Source organism: Anabrus simplex, chromosome 1 (assembly GCF_040414725.1).
Source record: "Anabrus simplex isolate iqAnaSimp1 chromosome 1, ASM4041472v1, whole genome shotgun sequence".
Classification (NCBI taxonomy): Eukaryota; Metazoa; Arthropoda; class Insecta; order Orthoptera; family Tettigoniidae; genus Anabrus; species Anabrus simplex.
In genome coordinates, this window is record NC_090265.1 from 289,779,021 (window position 1) to 289,795,032 (window position 16,012).

A 16,012-nucleotide genomic window follows, 5' to 3' on the forward strand; every position below is an offset into this window, starting at 1 on the left:
CATGGTCCGTATCGCACTTCAATAGATTCACAATTAAGTATTTATTTATTTTCCACCTAGTATCGACTAGGTGGAAAATAAGTAAATACTTAATTGAGGACCGTTTTTGCAAAACTTGCTTTGTGAAAAAGTGAAATTTTTCAGGAGAGACAAAAAACTGTTTTCCAAGAAGGGCTTTTTAGTTATAAACTTTCTTTTTTGTTGATCAACTTTATAATTAGTGCTTATTACATGGTGATCTTTGGGTTTTATTTAAGAATTGTACACTGTATGAGGGTTCAAAAGTCAACAGTTCTTTCAAAACTTGCATTCTACACAAAATATTAGTGAAGAAAGTGTTAGTAATTTTACTAAAACATGAGTTATCTTGGTTTTTCCATCAATTAAACATATTTAATAACAGTGTAAGTTTTACAGTACACCATTCCTGCAATTTCTGATATGTACACTCTGATGAATATCGGTATCCCCTGCTTGTCGTAAGAGGTGACTAAAAGGGGCCCCAGGGGCTCTGAACTTTGGAGCCAGGGTTGGCGACCATAGGGCCCTTAGCTGAGCCCTGGCATTGTTTCCACTTAATTGTTCCCGGCTCCTCACTTTCATCTATCCTATTCGACCTCCCTCGGTCAACTCCTGTTCTTTTCGGACCCCGACGGTATTACGTATGAAGGGCTAGGGAGTCTCTCATTTTCATGCCCTTCGTGGCCTTTGTCTTCCTTTGGTCGATACCTTCATTTTTCGAAGTGTCGGATCCCTTCCTGTTTTCCCTCTGATTAGTGTTATATAGAGGATGGTTGCCTAGTTGTACTTCCTCGTAAAACAATAATCACTACCACCATCAGTTAATTCAGAAGAGAATGTTATTCTTGTTCTATGAAATTTATTTACATGGACATTTTATCCACCTTTCACTCAAAATTATTCGACATCATAGTCTTCAAAATAATTTAAACATTGCCTTTGGCATATACGCTTTATGAATATAAAAGAAACCACAAGAAGAAAGGAAAATAGTACCATTCTAATTTTATCAGATATTTATTAACACCAAAAAGAGGACCATTGTCGTATTAATTTTAAACCAAATCCATGCAGTTATAAAGATTAACAGTTTCAATGACTTCAAAATGAAAATCATTCCTGTAGAAAGCAAGTTTTGCTGTAACTCTTAAGTAGTAGAAAGCTAGTTTTGCAAAAGCTCGCTAAATTTTATCGACTATTACTGCAGCAAGAAGCAAGTTATACAAAAACAGGTTTCACCATCCTATAGAGGACTTCAATATGAATGTGAATCAATAAAAAAGTAAATTTCCAATTTTTTGCAGAAAGCAAGTTTTGCAAAAACGGTCCTCAATTGTGAATTCGTACGTCATTACGGAAGTCCTGATCTTTTTATTACATTTACGTGCAATCCAAAATGGATTGAAATTTCGGAATCAATCTGGAAAGAGAAAAAGCACTACAATCACCACGATATAATTTCTAGGGTATTCCGATTGAAGGTGAAAAAACGAATGGACCTTGTCAATAAAGCAGGGATTTTCGGTGATGTGCGCTGATACACGGTACTCAGTAGAATGGCAGAAATGTGGATTGCCTTATTCATATATTACTGTGGTTGGTGGAAAGCGTACTGTTTAACAATATCGATCGATAACATAATTTGTTTAGAATAATAACAGTAAGTTATTTATTAAATTGACCACCTAATCAATACAATAAGTCATTGTCTTGGATGATTTACATTGATCTATTAACTAAAAATGGTACATGTTTCACCTAGTATGAAGGCATCATCAGCCATTGTCTTAACCTCGGAATAAAAATAAGCACTTGAATTAGGGGTGGGCAGACCGGAACATTCACTTGTTCCGCAACATTAGGAGTTTGAAGCAGAGTGTTTCGGTACAGAGTGCCGAGACACGGGACGCAGGACTGTAACTGCGTCCTAGAGAGAACTTCGAGAGGCAACAGGACATGCTCCGCTTCAGCTGGAATGTGCCTGAACCGAACGTGCTGTGCCAAGGCCGCACTAGATCGATTAGGCGGGGCCGCACATTGGGACGCAGGCGAAGCAGCTAAAGCAGTGCAGCGCAGAGCAGATTTTTGTAATCCACACAAATCATTGCACCATCGCAAGTTGACAGACAGGGCAGGACAGAGCAGAGCAGGCCGGTTCTGCATCTACTTCCGCCTACCACGCGCAGGCTTCGAAACAGTTTCCTGCGCACGTGTCACACAGTTAGTTAAGAAATGGAGGAGAAAATTACCACAGCCAATCAGTCTCACCATGTATTGTAGGTACTATGTGAATCATGTGGACTGCAATGCAGTATGTATGTTCATGAGAAAATGGCTGAACAGAATTTAATGAAAATCTGTATGTAAATTCGGGGGATAAGGCACTACAGTCTAGGCTATAAATCATTTTATTCACGCTGGGTAACAAGGTAGTTTAGAGAAAGGCCTAAAATGTAATCCACCGAGCAAGTGGCCGTGCGGTTAGGGTCGCGCATCTGTGAGCTTGCATTCAGGAGATAGTGGGTTCGAACCCCACTGTCGGCAGCCCTGAAGATGGTTTTCCGTGGTTTCCCATTTTCACACTAGGCAAATGCTGGGGCTGTACCTTAATTAAGGCCACGCCCGCTACCTTCCCAATCTTCCACCCTTCCGTCGCCGAAAACCTTCGATATGTTAGTGCGACGTTAAACAGCAAACAAAAGAATGTAATCCTCATATATCTATGAAACAATCCGTGACCCAAGTTCTCGCAACATATAGAATTTAAGACAAAGATCTAATGCTCATTATGGAGAGCATCATCACCGACTCCGTCGCCGTCATCCATCATCACATTTATGTGAAGAGATAAATAGGGAAAACAATTTATCATGTCTTGTCAAATATAAATGCAAACGCGTTCACAACAGATTGTCAATGTTGATTGATTTTAGTATCTTGTGTCTTGTGACAACTAGATGAAAATCTAACAGTACATTTGTAAATACATATTCTTCCCTCTCCCCCACTGTGATCCTATTAATGAATTTACCATGCAAGTTGGTCGTGCAGTTAGGATCGCCTTGCTATGAGCTTGCATTCGGGAGATAGGGGGTTCGAATCCCACTGTCGGCAACCGTGAAGATAGTTTTCCGTGGTTTCCCAATTCCACACCAGGCTAATGGTGGGGGGGCTGTACCTTAATTAAGGCCACGGTCTCTTCCTTCCCATTCCATTGTTGCCATAAGACCTATCTGTGTCGGTGCGACGTAAAAAATATAAAAAATAATCATGAATTAAATTCTTTGCTTAGTCCACATGAACGCCGAACATCGGTAACATAGAAATATTGTTCAGTCTTGTAAACTGGCGAAGGTGGTTTTTATTGCGATTGTCTTAAGCTGAATAACCACGTTGCCATCAGCACAAGGGAAAATTGTGAAGATGCCTAACAAAATGAGAAAAATCGTGAATGCTTGAAGAAAAAAAGAGCCTCTTTATACTGGATGCCCCAGTATCACAGAGTCTAAAGAAAACATGTTATTTCTGAAAACCGACAAGACCCTGCGTGGCAATGTGCGCTTACGTCCACTTCGCAGTTTCGCGCTGTTCTGCTCTGCGGCCAATGCTTCTCAAAGTGCGCCCGGCCTAACAGCACGAAAGTACAACAATGTATTCATCCAGTTATATTTTTAATTCCGAAGCAACGACCCATATTTTTCTTGGGCTTAAAAGTGTCCTTAAAGTCCAAATTAATGTTTAATGTCAATCCCCGAGAAAGTGTTGAGGTAAATTTTCGAGATGTTAATTGCTCGCTAATTACTCACAATACAGGCCAATACATTCAACTGGTGAAAATATTCTTGAATTGGTTACTTTTAAACACCTGCACTGCCATTGTAACCGTGTTGTGTATTTTATATTGACCGGAAAAATCTTAACCTAAAAGCAACCTTTAAACGTGATTAGTGGGCGCGAATTTCAGTGTTCCGACTGTTCGTTCACGTTTCCTGCAGCTTTATGCTGGACCATGGCCATAACTACACACAGGCACACACCACACAGCACGTTCCGTACAGGCACACTCCCAGTTCCCACTGGCGGAGCATGTAATGTTGCCTCTCAAAGTTCTCTCTACACTGCGCAGTTACAGTCCCGCGTCCCGTGCGCCCGCTGCACAGTTCAGCTAGTAGGCGAAGGGCAGTGCATAGTGGCGCTTCTGATGGGACAGCGAGTCAGTGTCTCCGGCTCGCTTGAGAATGTTTCGGAACAATTGACACTCGGTGTTCTGGAACAGCAGAACATAACTGTGCACCGGCACATTGTGCCGAAACAGGGACATAGTGTCCAACCCTAACTTGGGTAACATATAAGATGAAATTAATTTTAAAAAGTCTTGAAGAGACTTAAACTAAAATTAACATTAAAAATAACAATGTTTTTTTTTTTTTTACAATGTGAAGAATTACAAAGGTGAAAGTATTAAAATTGACATTAAAAGGTTGCTATTACAAGTAAAATGGACAAAGTAACAGACTGTGATGAACAAGTAGTAAGATTGCTATAAAATTAACTTGACCGATTGGTGGTTACAATTTGACTGACGAGAATGCCGATCAGTCATATTTATTCAAAAAGCAATATTGAGAAAATAATGTTGAAGGTTGGTCAAGAGATCACTATATTTCTTTCTAGGAGACAAAAGACGAAAGTCATAGGCATATGGTAGATATGTAGAACACATTGATGAGAAGATAAAAAGTTGTAGATTAAAGGTTGAAAAACAGTGTTAAAATTCGACCTCTGTGGTCCATCTCAATTTGAAGCGATGTTAAAATGTTAAGAATATGAGTTTATTGACAGTTTAATCATTTGACAAGGTGAAGGTAGCTTATACGTTGTGAATTAAGTGTATTGACAACTGTAGACTACAACACTCATAGTTAGAAGAAGAGCCCTAACTTCACAGAAAATAAAGGCTTTTATCTATCTATCTATAAACTTAACGCTCCACCTACCCCCTCCCCTCCACCACACCCTCCTCAGCCAATCTCACATCGATACAATACTAGAAGTACAAGTGAGTCGTCTATTTGCAAAACCGGCCATCTCCAAATGGTTAAATTTTTCAGGAGACCAAAGAAACGTTTACAATCTAAATAAAGAGATTTAGAATTATTTGTATTTGCTATATCACTTAAAAATAGCATTGTAAGGAATGTTCCAGAATGTCAATGTTTTATTCGTATAATTATTTGAAATATTTAAATTTCAAATTTGGAGATGGCCCGGTTTGCACCTAACTAAAGCAACTGAAGGAATGAAACTGTACAAAAAAATGCTTTATTTAAAAGTTAACTTAAAAAATCAATGCAGTATAAAAAGCCAATATATTTACACAAAATGAACCAGAATTAAATTTTCAAAAATTAAACATTAAAAACATTAAACATCAAACTAAACATTAATGCCATTGTCTACACTGTGCTAACATGCATCTTCCTCATCTTCTGGATTGTTTTGTAGAAGGTTTTTTTTATCAATTAGTTCTTTGTAAAATTTAAGCACTTCACCATTTTTCCACCGAGTCCCAAAATGTTTAGTCAATAGAGATTCAACATCTTTTGCCTTTAAATTCTTTACTATTTTACCAGTAGGGAGAGTGTTGTACCTTGGAACAGTTTTGACATTTCCTTGTTTAATTTCTTGTTTTTGGTATTTCTTGAATCCTACTTATTATTCCTCATTAATATAGGCCTTTCCACCTATTTTAATGCAGTTTGCACTGTGCTCAGTGTCAGAGTTAAGTATTTAAAAAACATTTTGTTGAACTCTGCAACATGTTCCAAGGTACAACATAATCATGTACCTTGGAACAATTTTAACAGTTATGACAGAATTACTGAATATTACAAAAATATTATATTTTTCACAACAAATGACGTTATTCATCTGTACATGTTTACATAATATTAAACAGGTTGTGTCACTGGACACAGTATTATTCTCTCATTACAAGTCTCTAAAAATGACTTTAAAATTTGATGAAATGACCTATTAATAAAAAAAAAGAATCAGATTAAACTAGTTTTGTTAACAGTATCCCTTCATATTACAGCAACAGCACAATCAAACACAGATTTGTTTCAGTGACGTATCTGGAAGTTATGAAATCTTTTTGAAAGTGCACGTTTCTTTTGTTACTGGGTGCCACCAGAGATATTTGGCTGAGGCAATTTCATTATAACGTCTTCCTCGGAAACATCATATAGTGTATCTTTGACCAAGATGAAGTGTTTAGTGTTGCCCTGTCTCTTTAAAAACTGAATTTTATACTCATAGAAACATTTCTCATATTTATGTATTTTACCAACATGATGTACAAGAAACTTTTTTGTTTGAAATTGAATCAGAACAAATTCTCCTGGAAGACACGGGTGATCAAAGTGTTGGCTTAATGCAAAGTCATCCTCTTGCTGCTCTCCCAGTAGATCAGCTGCATAATCTGCTTCACTACCACTAGACACCATATCAGGTTCCTCTTCTGAATGGAAAATATTCCTGTTAGTCCTTTTCTTTGCAATCAAAGTTTTAGATTCATTATTTTCTTTCATATTGGACAAGTTAGGTTGGGGATCATGTTTGTCAGGAGTAGCTGTTAGGAATGTTGACTTCCCTTTCCTTCTTTCCCTGGTGCTCCCTGGTTTCCTCTCTTCAGCTGTGGGGAAGAGCCTGATAATATGAGGTGATGTGAGAGGACGTCTGTTTTGATCAAGAGAAGATCAAGATCTGTAGACAACTTCAGATTACGGTATTAGGTCTAGATCTATTAAAACTGAGTTGGATTGAGTTGAATACAGAATAAGAACAAGATAATGTTTCAAAATAGCATCTAAAAGAATTTAGTGTACCTTGTAATGTACCTTGAAACACCTATTGTACCTTGGAACTTGTTCCAAGGTACAATAGGTGTATGTTCCAAGGTACATGATGTAGCAATTTCAGAAAAAAAACATTAATTTCTTTTTACAGGTTAGGTAGAACAAAAATGTAACTTGTGTACAAGTTAGCCCATTTACATACTAACTTAGTGTAAATATTGAAGGAATCTCTTTTACATGTGTGAACTACTAACATGCCAATTTGAAATCACTTTTAAAATACTTTCAAGTACAAAAATGCTTTACACTTAAATAACTTGTAACTGAAATCACAATGGATGCCACCAGACAAACTATGCTGCCCGGGTTGGCAAAGTAATGAAATCAACTCAACTGATCCATAAAATGTTTACTACGATCAAAGATAATGCAACTGTTCCAAGGTACAACACTCTCCCCTATATATAACTTTTGGATTAATCATCAAAACATTTTTGCCTTTCTTACAAACGCCTAATTTTGTTCCAACGTCTATTCTGTAGTTGGGTTCACCTTGATTTAACACTGAATTGCCTCCTTTTGATTATGTCAAAATAACCCTTTTCACAGCAGAAAATTTGAAGTGCCATTTTCCTGTAGGCTTGAAAATAGAAGTATATTCTGTTTTCCAGTCAAAGTTGGGAACATTGCCATCTTTTCCTAGATGAAATAATTTGCCATACTGAGAAAGTACATTATGAAATTCCTCCGGTTGTATTACAGTTTCTATTTTCCTTGTTTTTCAATGAGCCCAAAAACTATCGGATGGTAACAATGAATGGCCTGTCACAGGGAAAATTAACTCAATTTCCTTAATGGTTTTACGTGCCTTTGTGACAAACCAAAAGGAGAGCATTGATATCATAACAGAATTTTTGCTCTGTCCCCCGCATCCATCAGCAAAACACCTTATAAATTTAAACATTGGACATATCAGTAGTATTTAGCTTATGATAAAGCAGTGATGCTATTTCACTGCCTTTTTCTGGCCCTTTCAGGTGTCACTTCATCAACCTTAGTGTTGATTTTTCCCAATATAATTATAATAGCTACACAGTTCTATGATAAAAAACCACAACTTTCCTTAAAACAGAACTATAACACCTACAATAGTCACCATGAATAAGCTGTTCTTTCCCACACAATTGCTGCGATTCTTCTGCCCTCTAGTGTTAGAGGAAATGGCCGGTATTGCAACTCATAACCATACGCGGACGGCCGTGTTTGCAACTAACGCCAATTTTTGATTAAGTAAATAAGCTGGTTGGAGGTCGAGCTTGCAGCTAATAGTTCGCTACCTTGTGTAAAAGTGGACAGAACACATTCAGCACAAAAAGTGGAATTCAATTCTTTTTGGGAGATGGCCGGTTTTGCAAATAGACGACTCAAGTGTCAGTCATTCAACGCTACCATAGCAACTGTTTAACACCATAACAGTCAAAGAAATAAATGAACCTACACAACGTTTTTCTTCAAACTAACCTTTCCATAACTGATTTACTTCTTTACAGACGAAAGGGTAAGTGTTTTATACATTTTCCATGTTTCACTTTTTTTAAACCCACATTCTCTTCAAAAATACCTTCCTAAGCATTCACTCTCATCTTGTTACAGACTTCACACCAAAGAGCTCTATCAGCGTCGATAAACCTTCGACTTTTGCTCCTTCAAACAAGATAAATATATCTATAGACAACCGAATGATTTTTTCTTGCTCCCACAACTACTTAAGGAAGACTTACCACAACACAGTCAACTTTCACTCCTTCAGCCAGTTAAATAGACTATAGGCAGCTGAAAAGCCACTGTTGTCTTATCACAACATACGAAATTGGCATCTGTACCAGTCTATCAGCTTTGTTTTTTTCTTATCCTCCAACAGGAGTATTCAAGGAGGCCTGTTTATTGCTCTACCCCCGACAAGTTTTTCAACGCTCCGGAAAGTATAATCGTGTGAACTTTTGACATGCAGCTTGATACTGCAATTTTAGCCAAGGACATTCTAATAATTTGTATGTTTGGGCAGACACCTACAATGATATCCTCTTTTTATGACTTGTAAGAGCAATCAGGATCCTGAATTTTCACCATACAGGTTTGAGTTTGAGGCTAATGATGCCCTTAATATGGGTGAAACATGTCCCTTAACATTTTATAATAATATTTAATTTCTGGAAAAGGTCTCTCTGTATTGAATAGGTGGATATAAAAAAATTATACTTGTAACATACTTTGTATTTACGTACATTTCAATATGGACCTAACATGGGAATTATAACGTGTACTGGATACTGGCCGCACTTAAGCGACTGCAGCTATCGAGCTCTGTGATATAAGTTTAGGTAAAGTTATTTACTTACATGTATGCTTAACATCATTCCTGCTTTTTTTTTTTATTTTTTAAACCAGGTATATTGTTGAGATGCTGTGCAAAGGAGGCCACACTGTCCATATCGCTCATTTTTCAATGCTATCAAAGTAGTACGGTCTGTAGCATACAGGGCTAAAGCTGTGTGGAAAGGATCTCTTGATCAGGTAGGTCAAGTTGAAATGTTATTTATTGGATATAAGCAAGTGGAGATTCACATACTGCCAGGTTGTGATACTTAAATAAATCCCACAGGTAACAGCACAGACATGGAGAAATAAGTGAAATATTGTCAAGTTCTACAATGAGGTGAGAGGTGTTCCAGAAGTGAAAGAACTAGTGTGCCATATCCTGGTCACTTCTGTCTTTATCTGTTTCGGTTTACAGACGAACTACTTGTGAACTCATTGATTTTGGTATCATGGCCAACTTGTTGAAATTTATTGTACATGCAAACTTAGCCCAAGGAGATTACAGGTGTTACCTTTGTTGTCCTGACTCTACGAAGTTTGTTCCCGATCTTGTCTATCTAGTTTTCTTCAGGACTCTTCTAAGTCTTCATTCTTGGTGAAGGGTTATGGCAAGCGACACAATGTTCGCAAACACTTGTTTTTACAAGAGCTATTTTAAATGCTTTAAGAACATGCATTTTTTCTCAGAGGTTTCCAACGTGCTTGTGCACGTATGGCCCGATTAAGGTAACGTAACTATCTTTTGTATTGTATGCGTGATTGAACCTGTCGGCTGATTCAGGTTATGAGGAGACGCGATGCTATGAGGATAGTGAATTGTGTATCGAGCTCATGTATTGTTTCCATCCGGGCTGGTTTCGCCTTTTATTATATCTTGCTGATTTTCGTGTGGCAATCCATTATTTTAATTTATTATTTAATAAACCCTTTGGTCTTTGCCTCGTTGCAGAACATGAATATTTCCTCTAAGCTCATGTCCATCATAAAATGTTACCTATGAATGTTATGCGGCTCATGAAACAAATCAATGAGCTGTCAATGATTTCAATAATGCAAAACCCACCCCCGTTTTGTACATATCAGTAGCCAATGTGACTGATAACATTGAGAACGTACCTTTTTTTGAGACAAGCAATTCTTATATGTTCTGGTCCTATTCTTGTATGAAATTTGTAGAGGACGATTTCACCTTGTTAGGAGTGGCATAAAACATCTGGTTGGCACTATGAACATTTTGCATTGTTAGCTATGAACACTTAAATCATGAGTTTTCAGAGTGCATTGGAAATGACTGAGGAATGTCTGTAGCAATGAAACTCTCCCATCTCGTACACTGTTTTAAAAAATGCATAATTCAATGCACTAAAGATATTGCAGTTAACTTACCTGTTTTTTCTTGCACTATTTCATTTCCGCGTTGATGGCAGGCAAAGTTTATTTCTTAGTTTTCATCTCGGTGATTGTGCAATGTTACCATCAATCATCACCTCGGATACGTAATGTGACAGTGAAACAACCTAGTTAACAACTTGCAGCTAAACAGCAACAAGTACTGAGCCACAAAGTCTTATGCTTGCATTGTCACCAACCAACAAATGTCCTGCCAGAGTTTCATCACACAAAAACAGCAGAATGAATAAAGAGTGAAAATTAAATCAGCATAACTAACATGAAAATTCTAACTTTACCTGCCCCAAAAGAAGATAAATTTAGTCTCAGCCAAGTAAACCTTGCCTACGAAGGATTGTCCCATTTTGTATCCTCGCTTATAAGAATATGCCAACTAATCCAAGGACTTTTATCTATTTTCAGCCTAGGTCTTTGGTGTGTGCACTTGTCTCCTGTTCATAAGTTAAGAGTTTCATTATGGTTCGTATTGATAACGGATCACGATTAAAGGATAGAGAAGGGTCCACCTATTCAATGCCATAAGCTTGTATACTGTCTTATAAAACTGGGACTAGTTTCGACCCCATATATATTGAGTCATCTTTAGCCACGCTACAATTGGAAGACATATGCACCCAAACTTGAAGCTAAATGACACACAAAAACTGCTGTGGTTGATACTGAACTATGTAGTCACTCCTACAGCAGTCAAACGTTCCTGAGTTCATCTGGGAGTTGGCATCCCTATCTGTACAGGCAAGCATCAGAATTTGCATGGGACTTATCCCATTCTGCAAATTGTGAATTTCTAAGTGAATTTAAAGCTGGACTTATGTTTTGAAGCATTGTTATATATACTTCAGAACATCTTTAAGAGACTCTCAATATGGTGCATGGACCTAAAAGATTGGACTTGTCCCCCTACTACAAATGGACAACCTATATGGACAATTCACTCTTCTGAAATTGACACTTGATTTACATTTTATATCTCGGTCTTCTCAAAACAGCAATTTGACAGACAAAATCATCAGCATAGACTGTACACAACAAATACCTAGAATACGAAACAGATGATCGATCACCTAAACTGCTATTTTGGTCAACATTGAAACAACACAGACTGGAAAGCTGAAGATGCTTCTGAAAAGTCACCTTATTGCACCATTTATTTTCCAATGGATAAACCTGCAAGTGCTGCGGGCCTTTAGTCATCATACACATGCTTGTATCATCTTATTACGGGCTTCAACTTGGAAAAGTTGGACAACTGCAAAAAGCAATGGCAACATGAGGATGGTTCTTAAACCCAATGCTGGAAGTGAACTGCAGTGAATGCAAGGTGGCCTCCCTCTCTCTCTTTGTGACCCAGTACAGAAGGCCTAATCAACATGCATATTCAAGCCTCTCTTCACGTATCTATAAAGCCTTATTAAGAATGCGTAGTACAACTGAAAAAGGAAGACTTAATACGAAAAATATTACCTGATATTTATTAGTTTCTGCATGAATAATTACATTAGCCATCTTCTTTACAACAGGAGCAATGTCTTTGAATGCATACTGAGAATAATGTACCAAAGTGTCAGTCCATATTCTCTCTTTACCGCGAGTTGATAATCTGGAAAAATATAATTTAACAGACATTAAACTATGACATATCATTTCATGCAACATTAAAGATTAACAAAAATCTTTGAAATCTACAAACCGGAGGACAAGGTAGATGGCAGCAGCAGCAATTTGAGATGGAAGAATATGGCACAATTCATAATCAATTAAACACAATTCCATGAAATACTTTGCCATTACATGCTGTCTTGGCAAGGCCTGCAACAAAGAGATATTAAAGAACACACAAACTTTAACATTGAAGTAAAGCAACATGCTACTACCAGTACTAGACATCTACTTATGGGTTGCTGGATGAACCAGTTTCTCTTTCCTAACATACCAGACCAGACACCATTTTCATATACACTAGCATCAAAATTTTTACTCAAGTAAACTCCGGTCATTGCTCTTTTTTTTTTTTTTTAAGGCAGTAAATTTGTGTATTTCAAATGACATTGAAAACTGTACATTGAAACATTTGAACCTCAACGAGTATCCTTAAAAAATTCATGTCTCTTGAAGGAAAAAAAAAAGGGCATGTCAAGTTAAAATTAAGGTCTCTTCAAAAAGAATGTCAAGTTAAAACACTCCACATAAATTTGGTTATGAGTGTGTCGATCCTCAGTTGCATCAAAAACACTAGTTTGATTAACAAAGGGAGGTATGGTTTACATGGAGTTCGAAGTTAAAGAACGTATGTTCGACGGTACGGGACTGAAACATTAAAACACTGCACATCCTAGGAAATCCTTTAAAATTTACTCCTTGATGAAGAGACCATCCTGTTTGAAAACACTGCTTCACTGAATGTGAAGGGCATATTAACCCTAAATTAATTTGGTGCGAGTCAGATTGCTGGCAATTCACTATTTCTCCCACTTCTGCTAGAGGACCCAAGTTTCTAACAGCTGCATATCCCGTATCTTCCTCTCAAGGTTAGATTATATCTGATCGCTGTGCCACATTGTTGTTTGCAGTATGAGTTGGTCATTCTCGACCCATACCACATTAAGTACGAATCTCATTCAGTTCATAACTTTTTTTTACAGTATCCGAGTTTGAGACTTGTGACATGTTTTCTTTTTATCACATTTGCTTACACTGTATTTTTGGTTTAACTCACAGCTGCAAGTTTTCATGGAAAAAGATATAAACAAAAAACTGATATTCAAGGTAAAATATTCCATCAGAAAATGAGATCCTCCAGAAAGTTAAAGAACTGACCAGAAAACAATTGTATTTTTCTTTTTTTGTAATTTGCTTTAAGGAACTGGCCAGAAAAAAATTATATATTTTTTTTTGTAATTTGCTTCACGTCACATTGACACAGATAGGGCTTATGGCAACAATGGGATAGACAAGGGCCAGGAGTGGGAAGGAAGCAGCCATGGCCTTAAGGTACAGCCCCAGCATTTGCCTGGGGTGAAAATGGGAAATCACGGAAAACCAACTTCAGGGCTGCCGACAGTGGGGTTTGAACCCCCTATCTCCCGGATGCAAGCTCACAGCCACGCGCCCCTAACCGCACGGCCAACTCGCCGGTAACAATTATACTGAAAGTGATTATATCCAAGGCAGAAGATTGGGAAGAGGAAAGTGCTTTATCTGTCTTAACGAAGAACAGGAAAACAAAGAAATATTGTTCACTGTGGAAACTGCATGGAGAATACAAATACAGTGACCACAACTGAGCACTGTTGTACAGGTAAGGGCTTCGCTGTTGACAAAATGTATCTCGTTAACGTGCCATCTTCTAGCGAAGGTTGGCAGCTAACATGCCGATCTTGAATTTGGATGCAGCGAAACGGAACAGACACATCGTGTCCAACCCATACCAGTCTACGAGGTTCTTCATCCATAGAGTTAGTCGTCTACCAGGACTCCTACGTCCTATTCTTCCTTGTACAACAAGCTGCAGGATTCTGTACTTATGATTCTGCATTATATGGCCTAAGTATTCCAGCTTCTGCCTTTTAATGGTCAGCATGAATTCAGTCTTCTTTCCAGGTCGATCCAACACCACGGAATTCCGGATTCTGTCTGTCCACGAAATGCGAAGCATCGGTCGAATGCTTCCAGTCTTTTACAGATGGCTTGAGTAAGTGTCCAGCCTTCCATTCCATAAAGTAATGTGGGAAAGATTTAGGTATGGACCAGACGGAGCTTTATGTTTAAATGTAGGTTGCGGTTGTTGAGCAGTTTCATGTGCATGAAGATGCTTCTCGCATGTTCAATACGGACCCGTATTTCTTGGCTGCAGTCCCATTTCTGGTCGAGGTAACATCCTAGATACTGGTATTGGTGAAACCTAGCGATGGGTTCATTGTTGAGAGTGAGCTGCACGTGGACGTCTGGCCGTTTACTGACAAGCCGTTTTTTCTACAATCAACATGGTTGAAAACAAGATGTGTAAGTTATAACTCATTCTTCTCAATTGGGACGATGGGATAGAATTTATATCAGATTTAAGCATTAGTATTAATTTTGGTAATTGTACTAAGAGGCAGTTTTTAATTTCAATTTTATCATTTAGATTTTTATTCTTGATGCATTGCTGATCTAAATGAATGTATACATTTTCCGATTCAGTCATTTCATTTCCCTTCTTTTACTCTTCTTAAAATTCTGAAATCCCTTTCAATAGTTGTAAAACTGTCCAGTTTCTTTCAGAATGTGTTTTGCTGCATTTACATGTTCAAGGTATCTTATGATAAACCTCTGGCCAGTTTGGCCAACATACAAATAATTGCACTCTGCACACGCAAAACTACATATTCCAGAAATTTGATATTGATTGCTATTTATATTAACATTATTGTAATTGAAATTATTATTCTGGTTCGTGTTTTGGGCTTTGAAGGAAATGTTAATGTCTTTTTTTATCGTATTAGTGACTTGGTATAGCTGGGTTAGCAAACGTGAATGTTGCAAACTGTTTTCTTATTTTTATCTGGTATGAGATTTGTGGCCAATTTTATTTTCACCTTGTTGATCATCTTGTTAACCATCTCTATTTTATAACCATTATTGAGTGCCAGGTCCTTTATAAAATTTAATTCTTTCTTTAAACTCTTGCTTGCTACTGGAATTTTTTAGGGCTCTATAAACCAAACTTAAAACTGCCGCCTGTTTGTGAAAATCGTTATTGGGACAAAAGTTGATTTTCTATAAATTTTGAAGTCAAATTCATTTCCTACTCTCTTTACATTTATATCTGGAAAACTGAACAAATTGTTGCTTTCTTCTTCTTTAGTGAATTTTAAGTTACCGTCTGAATTATTTTAAAAATCCAAAATATTATCACTATTATTCAGTTTACCGTCTATTATGACTAACATGTCATCCACGTATCTCAGCCAAAGGTGTAGTCCTATGTTATTCAAAATTTTAACATGCTCCAAATGATCCGTATAAATGTTAGCTAGTATAGCTCATGCAGGGTGGCCCATTCCCAAGCACATTTGATGATATATCTTGATTAAATATAAAGTAATTATTAATTAAAACAAATCTCAATACATTAATGAAATCTTTTTCACACCTACTTAATTTGCTACGACTGAATAAATTAAGCTTGATTATATTAATGGTTTCATTAATCGGTATGCAAGGGTACATGTTAGTTATATCAATACATTTTGTTATGAGGTTGTAGGTCAAATTTATTAAGCTTATAGACACGATACTGTCTAGGCTTTTGGGCTTATGCCGTGTCAAGAAAACAGGGTGAAATTCTTTACGTTTCGCGC

General features: G+C 37.3%; 1 protein-coding gene across 1 annotated transcript in view; it reads right to left on the reverse strand.

The window, feature by feature from the left end:
• Positions 1–16,012, reverse strand: part of CycB (Cyclin B) — a 150,640-nt gene that overhangs the window by 26,006 nt on the left and 108,622 nt on the right. Inside the window, exons 6-7 of the mRNA XM_067134788.2 lie at positions 12,361–12,479; positions 12,135–12,270 (exon numbers count right to left, since the gene is read on the reverse strand). Coding sequence (XP_066990889.1) covers positions 12,135–12,270; positions 12,361–12,479 — 255 coding nt within the window. The remainder of the gene's footprint in view (positions 1–12,134; positions 12,271–12,360; positions 12,480–16,012) is intronic.